Below are 18,145 nucleotides of genomic sequence, written 5' to 3'. Positions count from 1 at the left end.
TTCAGTAAATCATCCTTCTACGGGCTGAAACACCATTGAGGCAACTTTCAAATGAAAACAATCTTGAAGGCATTCAGGAAGAGTGCACATTGGTAACTTTATGGTTTCTGTATAAATGTAAGAATGATGTTGAACCAAGACCTAGGAATGCATCCCATTTGTTTAAGGTCAAAAAACATATAATGCAATAAAACCACCATGTGTCTGCAAAACTTTATTCCCAAGAAGTTACGTATCAGAATTGCACTGATAAGGCAAAACATTATGACCTGTGCCCATTGTGAGATTAAATGTTGCCTGGTGAGACTGCATGCACACCATGCATTAAGGAAAGTATATAGGTGGAGCATAGAGGAATCAGAAATCATTGTAGTGTTGATATAGGTGTCATATTGGGAAATTCACTGACATAAAGTACTTTGACAAATTGCAGATTGTTATGGCCTGCCAACTTTGAGATGTTCATTCAGAAGTGCTGAAGCTTGTTGACTGCTCACATGCTATTCTTGTGGGTATTTATGGAAAATAGTTGGAAGATGATGAAACTATGAGTATGCAAAAAGATTTTGGACTTCCACATCTCATCACAGTTTGTGGAGGTCAGAGGCTTTCCCTCTCTGTAAAGCATGATGTGTGGTGATTTGTGGCTAATCTGACAACAGAATGCAATACTCGTGGAGGCACAAGTCTTCTGGACCACACTATTCAGCACACATTGTTGTGTATTGGGTTTTTCAGAAGACAGTCCCTACATGTTCCCATATTGATCCAATCACATCATCAGTTAGAATTGCAGTGGACACGTGATCACCAAGGAATGGATCATGGATTAATGAAAATATGTTGCCCGGTCAGATGAATCTTGTCTCTAGTTACACCAGGTTGGTGGACATGTCCAGATATGCTGGTATGATGCTCAAAACATGCTCTGTGCCATGAATGCAGATCAGTAGGCAATATTATGCTATGGGGAACATTAAACTGGGTTTTCATGGGATCTGTGGCAGTAATCTAAGGCACCATGACACTTTGGACTGTGTAAACATTACTGTGAACCATATGTGTTCGTTTATGTGTGATGTTTTCCATTACAGCAATGCCATCTTCCAGCAGCATAACTGTCAGTTGCAAGGCCAGAATTGTGCTACAGGGTTTTGAGGAGCATGATATTGAACTCATGTTGATGTCTTGGCCACCAAATTCATCTGATCTGTACCTGATGGAACACATCTTTGATGCTATAAGGCGCCAGCCCTACCCCTACAAACCACAGGCCCATAATTTACAGAATTGTGTGACCTGTGGTTAAACATCTGATGCCACATATCTCTGTAAACCAATCAATGACTTGTTGAACCCATGATATGCAGAATTGTTGCTCTACTGCATTCTAAAGATTAACCAACATTCCTTTGAGCAGGTGATGATAATGTTTTGGCTCATCAGAGTAGGTTGCTGAGATTTTATTTGATGATACCTTACATCATTCACATTGTGGCCATCTCTCAGTGGTGTTATCAACTGGACAGGCCTAGTGACAAAGACTGACTGTGTCCTGCTAGCTGCCATCAAGAAGCTTACTGTCTCCATCATGAAGCTTGCTGTATATTGCGACTCATTTCTGTTCCACTCCTCCTGGTAATGAAGTTGATGATAAAATTCTCTCTCACAGTAATCTATCACATAAACAGTTTTTTACAGGCATATTCAGTATTGCCATAATGTTATCTGCACAGCATCATCTTAGATGTATTTTAATATTGTCAATAGTAAATTTCTGTCATTAGAGAATTCATCTCTAAATATATAAAATGAAGTCACTTGCTTGCTTTGGTCTGTATGTTAGGGATAATCTCAGGGGCTACTGTAGTGGTTTTGATCTGGATTTGTTAATAGGTAGACTGATTTATGAGGATGGGTTTTGTATATAATTTGTAAATGTTTCATGCTAACTTGAACTATGATGAATTCAAGTACCCTGCTGCTGTGAAAATTATTCCTTTTCCATCTAATGGTGATAGATGTAAGGATACCCAACTACCACACCACATTGGAATGAACATCACAGGTTTTTTACAACCTGCTCATTCTACATTCAAATGTCCCTTGAAATTTTATGCTGACAGCACCTAAACTGTCTAATATTTCACAGCGAAGTAATACTCATAAATTCATCCAGGAATCCACTTTCATTGTTTGAGATGAGGTTCTGAGGTCCCATAAAATATCCGTTGAAGCATTACACAGGACAGTGCAAGATTTATATAACAGCAGTAGCCATATGGGCTGCTTCATCATTTTGTTCTTTGCAAACTTCCATCAGATCTTATCAGTAATCACAACAGGAATGAGAGCAGATAAAGTCAAGGCATCTGCCATTTCCATCTAGCAGTGAATTGTAGAACTCCTTGAAGTCATCCACACGCCACCACGTTTTTCTGTCTGTATTGGAAGACTAATCTCAGTTACAACTGTAGGGATTTTGATGGCTAATAGATTGGTTCACATACATCACTCTTGGTTCATGGTTCTATGACCATTGCTCGGGCCTGTGTTCATTACTTTGACAGCCTGGCTCATATTTGTTTTTGTGCCACTGCTGCCATCTATGTGCAGGGAAATGATAGTCACTTCCATCGTATCAGTTATCTTCACTTTGATGAATATGATGACATCATTAGCAATGTGATACGCTGCTTGCACAGTCAAGGGTGTCTTTTGATCTTCGTTGCTCCCTGCATCAGTAACAGTTCTCCACTCGCTCCAAAATGCCATTGTCATGGTTATGTGACCTATTTTCATGTTGTGTTCTAGGGTTTGTACATTTTTGGCTGCCTGCACAACTTCATGGATCAAGTCCATATTGCCCACCATGGACATGAAGTGAAGGCCATTGAGCCACAAGAAATTATTATTACCAGAGCATGTACATCTGTACATATCTTTTTGTTCTAAACATATTGTAAATTAAACACCCCCAACACCATTTCTGTTTGTGCGTTCAGGCTCAAATCAGAAGCAGGTGAAGGGGTTTTGATATATGTTTCACTAATGTTGATTCATGCTGGACTGGATGGCATGGTAGCTTCCTGTGTCCATCATTGCCATGACATGTGACTCTAAATGGAAACTAAATATGGAAAAGATAATTCTGTATCTCCTGAGAAATTTCCTAGTGTATGCTGCTTAAATCACTGACTGCACTGAGGATTTATTGGTGGGGAGGATGCACAGTATGTTATCTTGACTGGAGGAGTCAGCGACAGAAGTAGAATAACTTCAGGTGTACCACAGGGAAGTGTGTTGGGTCCCTTGCTGTTCTTGTTGGATATTAATGATCTTGTAGACAATATTAACAGTAACCCCACACTTTTTGCAGAGGATGCAATTATCTACAATGAAATACAGTCTTAACAAAGGTGTACAAATATTCAGCCAGACTTTGATAATATTTCAAAATGGTGCAATGATAGTCAGCTTGTTTGAAATATTCAAAAGTGTAAAATTGTGTACTTCACAAAATGAAAAAAAACATAGTATCTTATGAATATAATGTTAGTGAATCACAAATGGAACCTGTAAACTCTAAAAGTATGTGGTGTAACAAGTTGGAGGACCACAAAGTAGAATGATCTGTAGGCCCAGTTATGGGTAGCAAGGTAACAGACTTCAGATTATTGGTAGAATACTAGAGAAACACAATCAATCTATAAAGGAGATTGCTTACAAATCACTCATGCAACATGACCTAGAAAATTGTTCAAGTGTGTGGGACCCATACCAAACTGGACTAGCAATGGATACACAGAGAAGGGTAGCACAAATAGTCAAAGGAGAGTGTTACTGAGATGTTGAAAGAACTGACCTGGAAGATAGATAGAAACTATCCTGAGAAAGCCTACTGAGAAAGTTTCAAGAACTGGATTCAAATGACTACTCTAGGAATATATTACAACCTATACATGTCGCTCCCACAGAGATCATGAAGATTAGATTAGATTAATTACAACACACACAGAGGAATTTAAATAATCATTTTTTGTCCACTCAGTATGTGATGGAATAGGAAAAAGCCCTAATAACTGGTACAGGGGGATGAAACCTCAGCCGCGCAGTTAACATTTTTTTTGCAGAGAGTAAATGTACATGCAGGTGTAGCATCATTTAAGTTGTATGGAAGTAATGATGTTGAGCAACCTAATGCTGTTCTCTGGAGTTTAATCATATAACTTTATGCAGTGGCCCATAAGTAAAATTACCACTTTGCTAGACAAGTCATCTGGTGATACATACCCATGTGAAACAAGGCCATATTGCTAGGTTATTTAATACTTTTGGCTCTACATCAGAATTGCAGTAAGACATTCAAATTTCCATATTTGATTATCACATGATGGAGGAACATAAAGTTATTTTTCAGTTTCAGCTTCGTATCCAAGTTTATCAAAATCTTGCAGCTTGTTCATTGTTGAGCATTTAGGACTTCCCTTTTTACAACCACTGTCAGCCAGGGTGCGCCCACTTACTTGTGCCACTGAAAACTTGTATCCAGTGGTCAGCCTCTATGTCAAGATACTGGAAAGTCCAATGTAGCACCACTTCTGTCAGCTCACAGAACCACAATCAGTTGATTATTCAGTAAACCGGATCATTGTACCCATTCTTCAGCCCTTTGTACAAGCTATGTCACTTTTGTGTATACATTTATACACTTCATTAGCATGTGATGTAAGGTCTTAAAGGTGATCCATTTCTTGAAGACTGATGTTCTGTTTTGTTTGACTTAAGTTATAGACACAAGCACCCTCATTTGTCTTAGTCTTCGAAAGCTTTTAGGCACACGAACATTCATTGTTTGTTATATATGTAAAATCTTTCATAGTCAAACTATCAGTCTCTTGTTGCTCATCATATGTCTCATGCTGGTTTAATATTTTACTTATAATACAAAGTTTTTTGGTCACCACATCTTCACATTTTATGTTACTTTTTAACTGCTTGAAGTATTATGTAAAATTTTTAATAATTGTTTGTTTATCTTTCTTTTACTTTACTTATGGTTTTTAATCAGATGTTAATTGCGATCCAAACCTGGTAGTCACTAAATTTTTGTTTTTGTAGGACTCCATTGTCCAGAGTTTGCTTGGCAGTTGCTTTCTAATGTAAGCTTAATTGTATGATCTTCTGGAAAAGGCAAATTAATTTGCCAAAACTAGTCAAGAAGTTAATTTAATAAAAATTGTGCAGCTGATGACTAATTATTTCTATTCTTAAAAATTATCTGTTTAATTATAATAGTTAATTACTGGCCTACAAATCATGCTCATCATCTCACTCAGTGATAATACTTCACATCTAATTTGTTTTAGACTTCATGTATGATGAATTTAGTTTTCAAAATGTCATCTATTCTCTTTCATGCTTATTTCTATCCCTCTTCTTGTCCTCGTAAGTAATATTTATGCAACAGATCTATAACAATTTAATGTTGTGGCATTCTTATCTCCTTCAATACGTCTTCTATGGTTGATAAGTCCACTGTTAAATGATACCTTTAATGTGATTATAAAGTCACAGAACAAAGTGTCTTCACCATACTGAATGGATTATTGTTTCACAGATGAAACAACTGTGAATGTTTGTAGATGTGGTTTTCTTTGGTGTTTGAAAACATGTTGGTTTTTTTTCTTCAATCTTTCTAATTTCCAGATCCTTTCCATAATGTGAAACCATGATATGCCATTGCTCATGGTCAATGTGTAACAAAACACTTCTTACCAAAATGATGTCACAAGCATGAACTTTTAACAGGCGAGAATAATACCCAACTTATATAATTATATATAATTTAAGGGGTAAAGGATAAAACACTCATTCACACAATGGGTGGAGTGGGTGAGGACAGAAAGGTGGTGGATGGGGGAGAGAGTTGGGGAAGAGTGGTTGAGGCTGGAAAGGTGGGGGTGGGGGAGAGAGCTGGGGAAGAGTGGCTGAGGCTTGGAGGGAGAGACATAGGCAGCCATCAGCACCTGTGCCTGGCAGTGGATTTCGAGGGGACACAGGGCAGAGGAACGGGAGACTGCTGGAAAGAGAGTCTGGGTACTGGATAAGTATGGTCGTGGGGCATTATTATAGGTGGCTGTGAGGCAAGAGGCTATAGAATGTGGAGGCCAAGAGGCAACTAACAAGCATGCTATTTTCCTATTTTCATCAGAGAACAATTCATCATAACTATACTGTGAGACCCTCCTTTCCTCTATTTCTTTATCATCAAAATTTCAGTGAGTTTCTCTGGCTTAATCGTTGGCCATATTTTCTTTATTCACTTGCATTTCTTGCTTCCTTTCTGTTGTTGCTTTATTTGTGTGCCTCATTAAGTTCTCATTTATTTGATTCTATGTGTGGTCTGTGATACTTGATGTGAGCAAATGAAATGTTCAGTGGAGAGGAATTACATTCTTTCAACCTTTACAGCTGCATATGCAGAATATTTTTTAATCCCCTTGAATGCTCATGGAATACCATGTTCTGCAATTTTATGTTATCTCCTCAGGAAAAGATATCAGTAGTACTGAATAGTATTCACTGCCAAAGAAGTGACCAATAATCAGTTTACAATGGCATAGAAAAATCATTAATGAGAACTTAAAGTACCATGAAAAAGAGTCTGAGGTCTTGGAGGAATATGCTGCCACATACTTCATTGGTCATGTTTGCAACACAAATTATATTGATCCTATTTGGCCACTGTCATGTCTTCGAATAATTTGCAGACTCATGTTCTGTAATTTCAGTTTCTTTTACAATGGCCTCATTTAATAATAGTTACTAGGTTCACTTATCTGCATAGCTTCTCTTTTAATAGTTTGCACCAAATAAATTGTAGGTGACAAGTAGCTCATTACTGACCCAAGCTGTTTCAGTCACAGAAACTTCTTTATTTACCTGTTTCCTATGACAGTTATTTCCTGTGACTACACGTTGAGTTACAATGAATTTCCATTTATCATGATGAGCTTGTACAGGGGCAGCTAGAATAGTAAGCTTGTTTCAGATATAAATTTTCTCTGCTTTCTCTCCTCTCACTACCATTTAGTTTTATTGGCATCTCTGCCAACCACCATATGGTGCATAGTGGAGTGTTTCATTTGGCAGATCCAGATTTTGGCTAGTGCCTAGCCATTATCAATGCTAAAAATACAAGAAGTGCATGGTCAGGCTATACTATAAAAAGTTAAAACTCACAGCGTAACCTATATAGCTTATACATTAAATTACATACCACTATTTTCTAGTCTCAATACATGTCAATTTCCTGTTGTTCGTACATCAGTCACAGTTCTTTGAATACTACTGTATAAAGAAGGTAGGCTGTGTGGAGAACACATTGATTGGTTGTATGGCGCCCTCTATATGAAACACATAATACATAACATTCAAAGGAAAGTAAAAAACTTCCAATACGCATGGGAATTACACAAAATAAAACATAAGTAAAATTCTTTAAATTGCTGACCGACTTATTTCCATATTTGCCAGTAAACATAGAAAATATAAGGAAATTTCCAGGTTCACTATTTGTTAGTCAGTTGTTTTTTATTCTTTAAACACATGTAATTTCAGATGGGTAAAACCTTTTTTAAAATTTATTTACAAGACACAAGGAGGCACATGCTACATGTAACTATTAGAATTGATCTGATTTAAATGTTGTTATTTTTGTATTATTTTTCTCTTTATTTAATCATCATAATAGATATGTTGTTCCTTGTATTGACTGAGATGTTTGTAGATGGTGCCAAATGTTAGCATGATGGATGGTTGGTGTGATTTGGCATTCTATTACAGATGTAGAGAGTACTAGCCTCTGTGTCACTTCAACCACATTTTAATTATAAATACAATAAAATCAATACATTGAATTGCTGTTATTAACAAAGTATATGCATCTAAACTAACATTCCATGGGGAAAGTGCTGTAGGTTCAATGTTATGACCATCATACTTATACAGTATTATGCTAATGGCTGCTACATGTTGGCAAGATGGCAGGAGCTACTGGGTTCTGTAGTGTTGATGACATCATCGTTACCCTGTATTAGCAGCAGTGTGTCATCTACGTACCTAAAGTAGTATACAATTTTGTCTGCCAACAAAGGATTTTTAGAAAAGGGTCTGTTTTCTAGTGTAATTGATAAAGATGTCAGCGATCATTCCAGATATTGAGCTCTCCGTACTGAGACTGCCGTGTTGGGAATAAATGTCCCTGTTAAATTTAAAGTAGTTAAATTTCAAAATTATGGTAAGTAGCTCAATGAATTCATCTACTTCCCTCATAGAAAGCTTGTTTTGTTCCATTAAATTATGCTGAATTACCTGCACAGTTTTATCAATAGGTATGTTTGTGTGTAAGTTGATGACATTGAGAAAAACAAATTTCATTTCATTAGTTATTGGTGTATTTCTAATTTTTTTGATAAGTTCGATACTATTTTTAATGGAAAATTGGTTATAGAATTTATAATGAGTTTTAAGAGACTGCAGGCATTTTCCAGCCACTTTATGGAAAGGACTACTACTACCATCTACCACCGGGCATATTGGATAGCCTTCTTTATGTACCTTTATTTGTGTCCTGAGTGTGGGTGCCAGGGTGTTCATAACCTTTAGTCTCTGTACCTCCCTTGGTCATAGTACCTCACTGCAGGTTTTTAACTGATCGAGCAGTTTCTTGTGAGCTTTGGACGTTATCGATTTTCTTAATATTGTTATCTTCAAAGAATTTTAGTTTTTGCGGTATAGACATCTTTTGCAATTATCACAATTGTCCCCCCTTTGCTTCCTTAGTTACTATGGTGTCACTTTCAGAAAGCTTAGAATTGATAGTTGCAACAAGTCTTTTCTCTTTTATAGAATTGGGGACAGGTTTATTAACCTCATTCATAATAATATTATCAATTGCTAAACAAATCTTATTCTGATCAAGTTTTGGCACTCTCAGTGAGTCAATGGCATACTTAGTATAGACCACATGTCTTTTATAGCCCTACAATTCACTTTCTTATTCACATTAAACTTCATACTCTTACTAAGGATTTCCATTTCACTCTGATCCAAAATAGTGTTAGTTAAATTCAACTATCTTGGGAAGAAGTTAAACTTTGATACACAATCATCATTAGTCCCTGTCACCCTGTTTTCCAAGCTCAGAATCTTATTATGATGTCTTTGCTTTGCTTTATGTACCACGTTATCCACTGTGTTCCTATCACCATGTAGTACTCTGTCGAAGCTTAAAGGCGAAAGTAAATTGGCAAGTTCAAAATGTAACCAATATAAGCTATCACTCATCACTTGTTTTCTCGCAAACATAGCCCTGATCTCATTATCATGACCACTTCACATTTCTGCCTACCTTCTTTATAAAATAGTATTCAAAGAACTGTGGCTGATGCCTGAACAACAGGGAACTGACATGTATCGAGACTAGAAGATAGCGGAATGTAATCTAATGTATAAGCTATATAGGTTATGCCGTGAGTTGTAACTTTTTTTTAGTATAGCCTGACCATGTACTACTTGTACTTTTAGCATTGGTAATGGCTAGGCACTATCTGATATCTGGATTTGCCAAATAAAACCTACAAAAAAAGGATGACTGATTGCTGTGCTCTATAATTCATAAATAATATCACAGTCACTGAGTGAACCAACTTTCCTAATGGGAGGTAACTTGATGAAGTCTGTTTGTCTTTGTATGAACCATGATTTCTCTTATCTTCTCTTTGTGGCCACCAGGCAAGGTGTCACATTGGTTAACACACTGGACTTGCATTCTGGAGGATGACAGTTCAAACCTGTGTCCGGCCATCCTCATTTAGGTTTTCTGTGACTTCACTAAATCACTTCAGGCAATAACGGCAGGATGGTTCCTTTGAAATGGCACAGCCGACTTCCTTCATCACCTTTCCACAATCCAATGGGACTGATGACCTTGCTGTTTGGTCCCCTCCCTCATACAAACCAACCGAACAATCTTTGCAGCCCTTACATGGAATGTAGATTGGCAGCAGTATAACTGTATTGTAGTAACCTTCAAAGCCCGTTCTCTAAATTTCCTCCACAGTGTTTCACTAAAAGAATGTCGTCTTCCTTCCACAGATTCCCATTTGAGTTGATAAGCATTTGTGTAATACACTCTTGGAAATTGAATTAAGAACACCGTGAATTCATTGTCCCAGGAAGGGGAAACTTTATTGACACATTCCTGGGGTCAGATACATCACATGATCACACTGACAGAACCACAGGCACATAGACACAGGCAACAGAGCATGTACAATGTCGGCACTAGTACAGTGTATATCCACCTTTCGCAGCAATGCAGGCCGCTATTCTCCCATGGACACGATCATAGAGATGCTGGATGTAGTCCTGTGGAACGGCTTGCCATGCCATTTCCACCTGGTGCCTCAGTTGGACCAGCGTTCGTGCTGGACGTGCAGACCGCGTGAGACAACGCTTCATCCAGTCCCAAACATGCTCAATGGGGGACAGATCCGGAGATCTTGCTGGCCAGGGTAGTTGACTTACACCTTCTAGAGCACGTTGGGTGGCACGGGATACATGCGGACGTGCATTGTCCTGTTGGAACAGCAAGTTCCCTTGCCTGTCTAGGAATGGTAGAACGATGGGTTCGATGACGGTTTGGATATACCGTGCACTATTCAGTGTCCCCTCGACGATCACCAGAGATGTACGGCCAGTGTAGGAGATCGCTCCCCAAACCATGATGTCGGGTGTTGGCCCTGTGTGCCTCGGTCGTATGCAGTCCTGATTGTGGCGCTCACCTGCACGGCGCCAAACACGCATACGACCATCATTGGCACCAAGGCAGAAGCGACTCTCATCGCTGAAGACGACACGTCTCCATTCGTCCCTCCATTCACGCCTGTCGCGACACCACTGGAGGCGGGCTGCACGATTTTGGGGCGTGAGCGGAAGACGGCCTAACAGTGTGCGGGACCGTAGCCCAGCTTCATGGAGACGGTTGCGAATGGTCCTCGCCGATACCCCAGGAGCAACAGTGTCCCTAATTTGCTGGGAAGTGGCGGTGCGGTCCCCTACGGCACTGCGTAGGATCCTACGGTCTTGGCGTGCATCCGTGCGTTGCTGCGGTCCGGTCTTAGGTCAACAGGCACGTGCACCTTCCGCTGACCACTGGCGACAACATCGATGTACTGTGGAGACCTCACGCCCCACGTGTTGAGCAATTCGGCGGTACGTCCACCCGGCCTCCCACATGCCCACTATACGCCCTCGCTCAAAGTCCGTCAACTGCACATACGGTTCACGTCCACGCTGTCGCGGCATGCTACCAGTGTTAAAGACTGCGATGGAGCTCCGTATGCCACGGCAAACTGGCTGACACTGACGGCGGCAGTGCACAAATGCTGCGCAGCTAGCGCCATTCGACGGCCAACACCACGGTTCCTGGTGTGTCCGCTGTGCCGTGCGTGTGATCATTGCTTGTACAGCCCTCTCGCAGTGTCCGGAGCAAGTATGGTGGGTCTGACACACCGTTGTTAATGTGTTCTTTTTTCCATTTCCAGGAGTGTATTTGTGTGTTGATCAAACCTACTGGTAACAAATCTAGCACCATGCCTCTGAATTACTTCAAAGTCTTCCTTTAATCTAAGCTTGTGGGGATCCCAAATAGTCGTGTAGCACTTAAAAATGAGTCTCCCTAGTGTTCTGTTTGCGGCCTCGTTTATCCACTGCCAGGAAAAAAGGGGAAAAAAAGGAATGTAACACTAAGAAGGAGCTGTGCAACATAAACAAAAGTTGGTAGGCATGTTTCTAAATTTGAAAGATGATACTTATTTAAATTTCATGCCAGTTGCACAAGAGTGGCTTTAGTGTTGCCACTATGAGGATGCAAATTAGGTTTACTTTAAATACATGCTGTAACAGTTGTGAGTGTTAGTCCACGTTCACATTGGACATGGTCAGCTGATGTTAGTCAAGAATACCTGTGGGGCAACAAAGATGTTATTATCACCACCTCACTGAGTTTGAACAAAGTGATGTAATAGGGCTACAAGAAGCTGGATATTTCTTCTCTGCCAGAAAGACTTGGGAGCCACTGTATGTGGTTGCTGGCAGTGGTGGTCACAAGAAAGTATGGTCACAAGAAGGCTGGGCTCCGGATAGCCTTGTGACACTGCCGAGAGGGAAGGCCATCATGTTCAGCATATGACTGTGGCATATCATACTGCGTCTACAGCAGAAATTTGGGTTGCTGTTGGCATCACAGTGACACAACAGACTGTTACAAATCACATACTTCAAAGACAGCTCTGAGTCATGTGCCCTGTAGTGTGCATTCCACTGGCCCCAAACTGCCCCCATTTGCAACTTCATTGGTGTCAAGCGAGAGCTCAGTGGAGGTCAGGCTGAAGGTCCATTGGGTTTTCTGATGAAAGCTGGTTCTGCCTCAGTGCAGTGATGGGTGTGTGTTTGTAGAAGGAGTTGAAAAACTGCAACCAACCTGTCTGCATCTTACACCCACTGGACCTACAACTTGTCTGCATGCTACACACACTGGGCCTATAACTGGAGTTATGATCTGCTGTTCAATTTTATGACTGCAGGAGCACTCTCGTGGGTATCCCACCTACTGTGACTGCAAATTTGTACATCAATCAGGTGATTCTACCTGTTGTGTTATCATTCATGGACTTCATTCCAGGGGATGTTTTCCAACATTTTGCCTTTGACTCCTTGATCAACAGATCCGTCTTCAGTTGAGCACATGTGGGACATCATCACATGACAACTCTGACATCATCCACAAACAGAATCAATCGTGCCTGAATTGACCAACCGAGTGAAACACGCATGGAACTCCAGCGCACAAACTGACATCTCACATCCAACATCTGGAACCTGTACAATACAATACAATACAATGCATGCACATTTGCATGCTTGCATTCAATATTCTGGTGGTTACACCAGTTATTAATGTACCAGCATTTCACATTTGGAGTGACTTTTTCATGCATACACTAACCTGTGATTTTTCTATGTTAACCACTTAAATATGTTACGTAGGCAAATGTATTCCCAAAATTTCATTACTCTATGTTAATCATTTTCTGGGGTTGTGATTTTTTTCCTTCAGTGTAGATAAGGTACACTTTTCTAAAATTCTACCAATGAACTGTTATCTATGATTGGCCTTACCCATTGCCGTCCTTATGTGCTATTTCAATTTCATATTGTTTTACACTCTTATGCCTTGATATTGTATTGATTTGTCTTTGTCAAGCAGTGTGCTACTAATACTGTATTTGAACATAACAAGCTTGTTTTCCTTGCTCATCTGCATCAACTTGCATTTTCTACATTTAGAGCAAGCTGCCATTCCTCACAATTCCTTGCACATGTGTATTCAATTGTGATGATGAGGGGAGGGGGCCATAAACCTCTCCCCTTCCAAAGGACAATTTACTGAAACCATATATAGATATGAGTTTCCAGATTTTTCATCAGTGGAAGTAACATGAGGGTCAACCCATATGGATGAGCTTGAGCGTGACTTTTTGCAGAAAGTCTTCCACAGACTGGATGTGTACATACTAAACAGAAGAAAGAAAAACCTGGAGGGAATGTAGGCATTTCTCTCATTGCACCCCTCACAAATATGTTGATGATAGAACGTATATTCTAAAATTTTCCTTCCCCTTCCCCTCCTGAATAGAACCCCTCATAGTAATATATTCTGCCTCTGCTTTAATTTCCTGTCCAAAAATTAATACTGAAGTTCACTAGAGGTATCCACATATTCATTTCAATTATGTAGGTAAATAACAAACAGGCATTTTCAGAGTATCATATGAACATATTTTCATGAGTGATCTCATAGGACACTTCCATTGAAAAATTGTGTGTAAAATCTAGCAAATTAGGTTTTATGTTCACCACTAATCATAAAATTTTTAGAAAGGAATCTATGATATGTTTAAGTAACTTCTTTATCGCAGGAAAAGCTGTCATAACCATCCTTCCACCAATAGACACTACAGGACTGAAGAAAGAAGATGTGGGATCACTTGTGGAGAGAACTCGTGAGCTAATGTTGGATGTCCATGCCTCATCAACAGAACTACTGCTGCAGAATATAAAAAACAAGGACATGTAATAAAGAGAGAGTGCTTTTGAACTTTAATGGAGTTGGTTGGACAGTAACAGCAAAAGCATATCTTCATGATCTCATCTGTAACCACAATTTTAATGTTTATGTATGACAGAACAACATTAGTGGGAAAGTATTGACATTCACAACTTCAGTTAAAAAACTGATGATTTAAGTCAATACTATGTGATGGAATTAAATTATTGTGCTAAACATAGCAAACCTGCAGCTTTACTTCATGACCTTTTGTATATATCTGAATGTATATTAATGTTTGTGCTTCCTTCCTTGTAGGCAACTCAGCTCACAGTGCTGAAATTACTATGTTATTAAGGGCTTTGTGTGTGATAGGTGTTTTACAGTTTAATTTCATTAATTGATGTAACCATACATTGATTTGTGGAGAGGGCATAGAGTAGTATATAAATGTAGATGTGGAGAGAAGCTGCAAAGAGACTGAAGTTGTGTGTGTGTGTGTGTGTGTGTGTGTGTGTGTGTGTGTGTGTGTGTGTGTGTGTGCAGAGAGAGAGAGAGAGAGAGAGAGAGAGAGAGAGAGAGAGAGAGATTCCAGCCAAACTCAACAAGTATTTATAAATGCCTGAAATCAGGGTAATAAAAATACTTTCATGCATGTGAATGTTTGTATCCAGAAAATAGGGTAATAAAATACTTCCATGCATGTGAATGTTTATATTAAGAAAATAGGGTAATAAAATACTTTGATGCATGTGAATGTTTATAATAAGAAATAATGCATTTAGAGCTCTGCATGATCAGTAACCTTTCCATTCTTATTCTAATGTAATAAAATGGAGAGACTGTCATACATTGCAATGGTAAACATTATAAACCGTAGGTTCTACATACTGGACTGATCTAGAAAACTCCAGAAAGTGAAAATACTTATTTTATTATGAAACAAGCTCTTTTGTGTGATATGGGTGTAGAGAACAGATGTTTGTGTTGTCTCAGCACATTCTGCAGTAAAATATTCACCACACAGTTGAATGTGTTGTTTGTGCTGCGTTACGTTTGATTACTGTGTGATAATCAATACATGGAGAGCAGTTCAATCACTTAATTAAATATTCATTCACACAAATAATAAAATTTTCTGCACAAATATGAGGAAATGTAATGATAATATGAAAATTTAATTCAGATAATATTTTATTAAATTTTTCACATTTCATTGATGTCGCATGTTCCCTGAACACAATGCTGAATTTATGTTCATGGATACATTCACAACAGCATAAAAGTGAGCTACAGTACATTTGTTTTTATAACTTCTTGGCAGAAATAATAAGTTCAGAGGGGGAAATAAATTGTTAAGTATGACTGCAGGACTGTTAATAAACACTGATTAGCCAACTTATGTAATCAAATACAAGTCTTGAACAAATAAAAACAGTAAAACTTTTAATGAAAACTTTTTGGTTGTGAAATATGTATTCATTATTTCAAGTCTTCTCCACACAGTGTGTCATTCAATTTTTATTATCTATTGTTTTCTTTAGCATTCATATAAAATGCTACTGCAATGCTTTTTAAATTATGTGAAGAAATGTTATTGACTACAGAGCCACAGTAATACATAGATGTATTTTTCTATTTCTTAAGACTGAATGTTAAAAGACAAATATTATATTTTGCAAAGGCCTTGAAATGTTGAGAGGAAAATGTTCATTAAGAAGTTAGATATGTAACATTGTAAGCAAAATTAAAATATTAAGAGTAGTCTGCAGTATGTAACTAAATTTACATATGTTAGTTAATATGCTATTGTTTACTGTAGAACTGTTCAGAATAACCAGATAATATCTAATTAGTAGTATGTAAACATTCATTTAAATTTCTTCATCTTTTATGTCTAGTTATATCTGAAGTTACCACATTTGTTTCATTGTGCTTCCAGCTCACCAACTGAACATTCTTTTGATTGTCTAAAACCCAACAAAAAAGGTTAATAAATGTAATTTTCTGTGTGGGATAATGTATAGATTTGAATTAATTGTATAAATAAATTAAATAAAGATATTTTGAAATTGAAGAGGGATCTATTTTTTCTTCTAAAATTAAGTTTTTTACATCAAAAATAGAAGGGGATGTGTGAGGTGCGAACAGTGCTAGACAGAAAACACAAAGGTGATAAGGGGGAAGACAAGATGGGGATTCCTGAAAAGGAGGGGGGGGGGGGGGCGACAATACAAACATGGCAGTCATGGTAAAAGAAGATTGGGACAAATCTGATAATGACAAGCAACCAAATACTAAAGAGGACATGCAGAAAGAGCATTTCAGTGAACATGTTGGAAATTCAGACACGAATAGAGATGAAGATGGTGCTCATTTACAGTTGAGAGGGGGAGCAGAAGTGGAATACACATTAGACCTAGTAAAACCTGAAGTGAATAATGCACAAGATGACATGTTGAGTCAGATAATTAACATGATGATAATCATGCAGGAAGACATGAGGACAGTGAATAAGTCAAACCATGACGTGTTCAAAATTTTGCCAAGGAATATTGACAATAAATATTGCAAAGTATGATACTATCAAACAAAGAATTTGAAAGAGCATATGGACAAAGTGCCTGATTATGAACAGAAAATCTGAAACAAGGTTAGTGCAGCTCATCAAGAAATTTGGTAGCAAATTAGAGGAGTTTAAGGGAGAAATAACAGAAAAATGTGAACAGTTTTATGGTAATGTAAGTGAGGAACTTATTAAAATTAATGACCAAGTTGATTCATGGACTGAGGATAGTGTATTTAACAGAGTTCAGATAAAAGAAAGATGTGAAAATTTGGTAAGGATTCATGAAGGGATACAAGAAAAGACTAATGAACCAAAGGGGTAGTAAATTCAGTCCAACTTCTTGCTGCAGTAGTCTTGTTTCTCTTCAATAAAAGGTTCAATCCCACAGGTGAAGTGTATCCTCTAGACTTCATTGATGAATGTAAGAAAAAGCTTATGAAGGGAATGACAGAACATGACTGTATTACAATGGCACATCTGTATGTACATACATACTGTGCAAGCCACGATATCGTGTATGGTGAAGGGTACCATCTACCACTGTTAGTCATTTTGATTCCTATTCCACTTGCAAGTGGAGCAAGGGAACAATCACTGTCTATATGCCTCTGTATGAGCCCTAGTTTCTCCTATCTTCATGGTCTGAATGTGAAATGTACATTGGTAGCAGTAGAATTGTACTGCAGTCAACTCCAAATACTGGTTCTCTACATTTTATTAATAGTGTTTTGTGAAAAAGAAAAAAAAAAGAAAGCATTGTCTTCTCTCATAGGCGCAACCATAACGGAGGGTTATCTGTTGAGAGGCCAGACAAACGTGTGGTTCCTGAAGAGGGGCAGCAGCCTTTTCAGTAGTTGCAGGGGCAACAGTCTGGATGATTGACTGATCTGGCCTTGTAACAATAACGAAAACGGCCTTGCTGTGCTGGTATTGCGAACGGCTGAAAGCAAGGGTAAACTATGACCGTAATTTTTCCCAAGGGCATGCAGCTTTACTGTGTGATTAAATGATGATGGGGTCCCCTTTGGTAAAACATTCCGGAGGTAAAATAGTCCCCCATTTGGATCTCCGGGCGGGGACTACTCAAGAGGATGTCATTATCTGGAGAAAGAAAACTGGCGTTCTACGGATCGGAGCGTGGAATGTCAGATCCCTTAATCAAACAGGTAGGTTAGAAAATTTAAAAAGGGAAATGGATAGGTTAAAGTTAGATATAGTGGGAATTAGTGAAGTTCGGTGGCAGGAGGAGCAAGACTTTTGGTCAGGTGAGAACAGGGTTATAAACACAAAATCAAATAGGGGTAATGCAGGAGTAGGTTTAATAATGAATAGGAAAATAGGAATGCGGGTAAGCTAGTACAAACAGCATAGTGAACGCATTATTGTGGCCAAGATAGATA

The 18,145-nt window shown here is 38.5% G+C and overlaps 1 protein-coding gene across 5 annotated transcripts in view; it reads left to right on the top strand.

Annotated features, from left to right (window-relative positions):
• The window catches only part of LOC126298779 (1-acyl-sn-glycerol-3-phosphate acyltransferase alpha-like), a 689,206-nt gene extending 672,953 nt beyond the window's left edge, over positions 1 to 16,253 (top strand). For all 5 annotated transcript variants that reach the window (XM_049990236.1, XM_049990235.1, XM_049990237.1 and 2 more), the window contains one exon: positions 14,049 to 16,253. In XM_049990236.1, coding sequence (XP_049846193.1) covers positions 14,049 to 14,206 — 158 coding nt within the window. In that variant the 3' untranslated portion in view covers positions 14,207 to 16,253. The remainder of the gene's footprint in view (positions 1 to 14,048) is intronic.
• Positions 16,254 to 18,145: the final 1,892 nt, after the last annotated feature.

Source organism: Schistocerca gregaria, chromosome X (genome assembly GCF_023897955.1).
Source record: "Schistocerca gregaria isolate iqSchGreg1 chromosome X, iqSchGreg1.2, whole genome shotgun sequence".
Lineage (NCBI taxonomy): Eukaryota > Metazoa > Arthropoda > Insecta > Orthoptera > Acrididae > Schistocerca > Schistocerca gregaria.
Note: the sequence above shows the minus strand (reverse complement) of the source record. Positions and strands in the feature narration are given on the sequence as shown.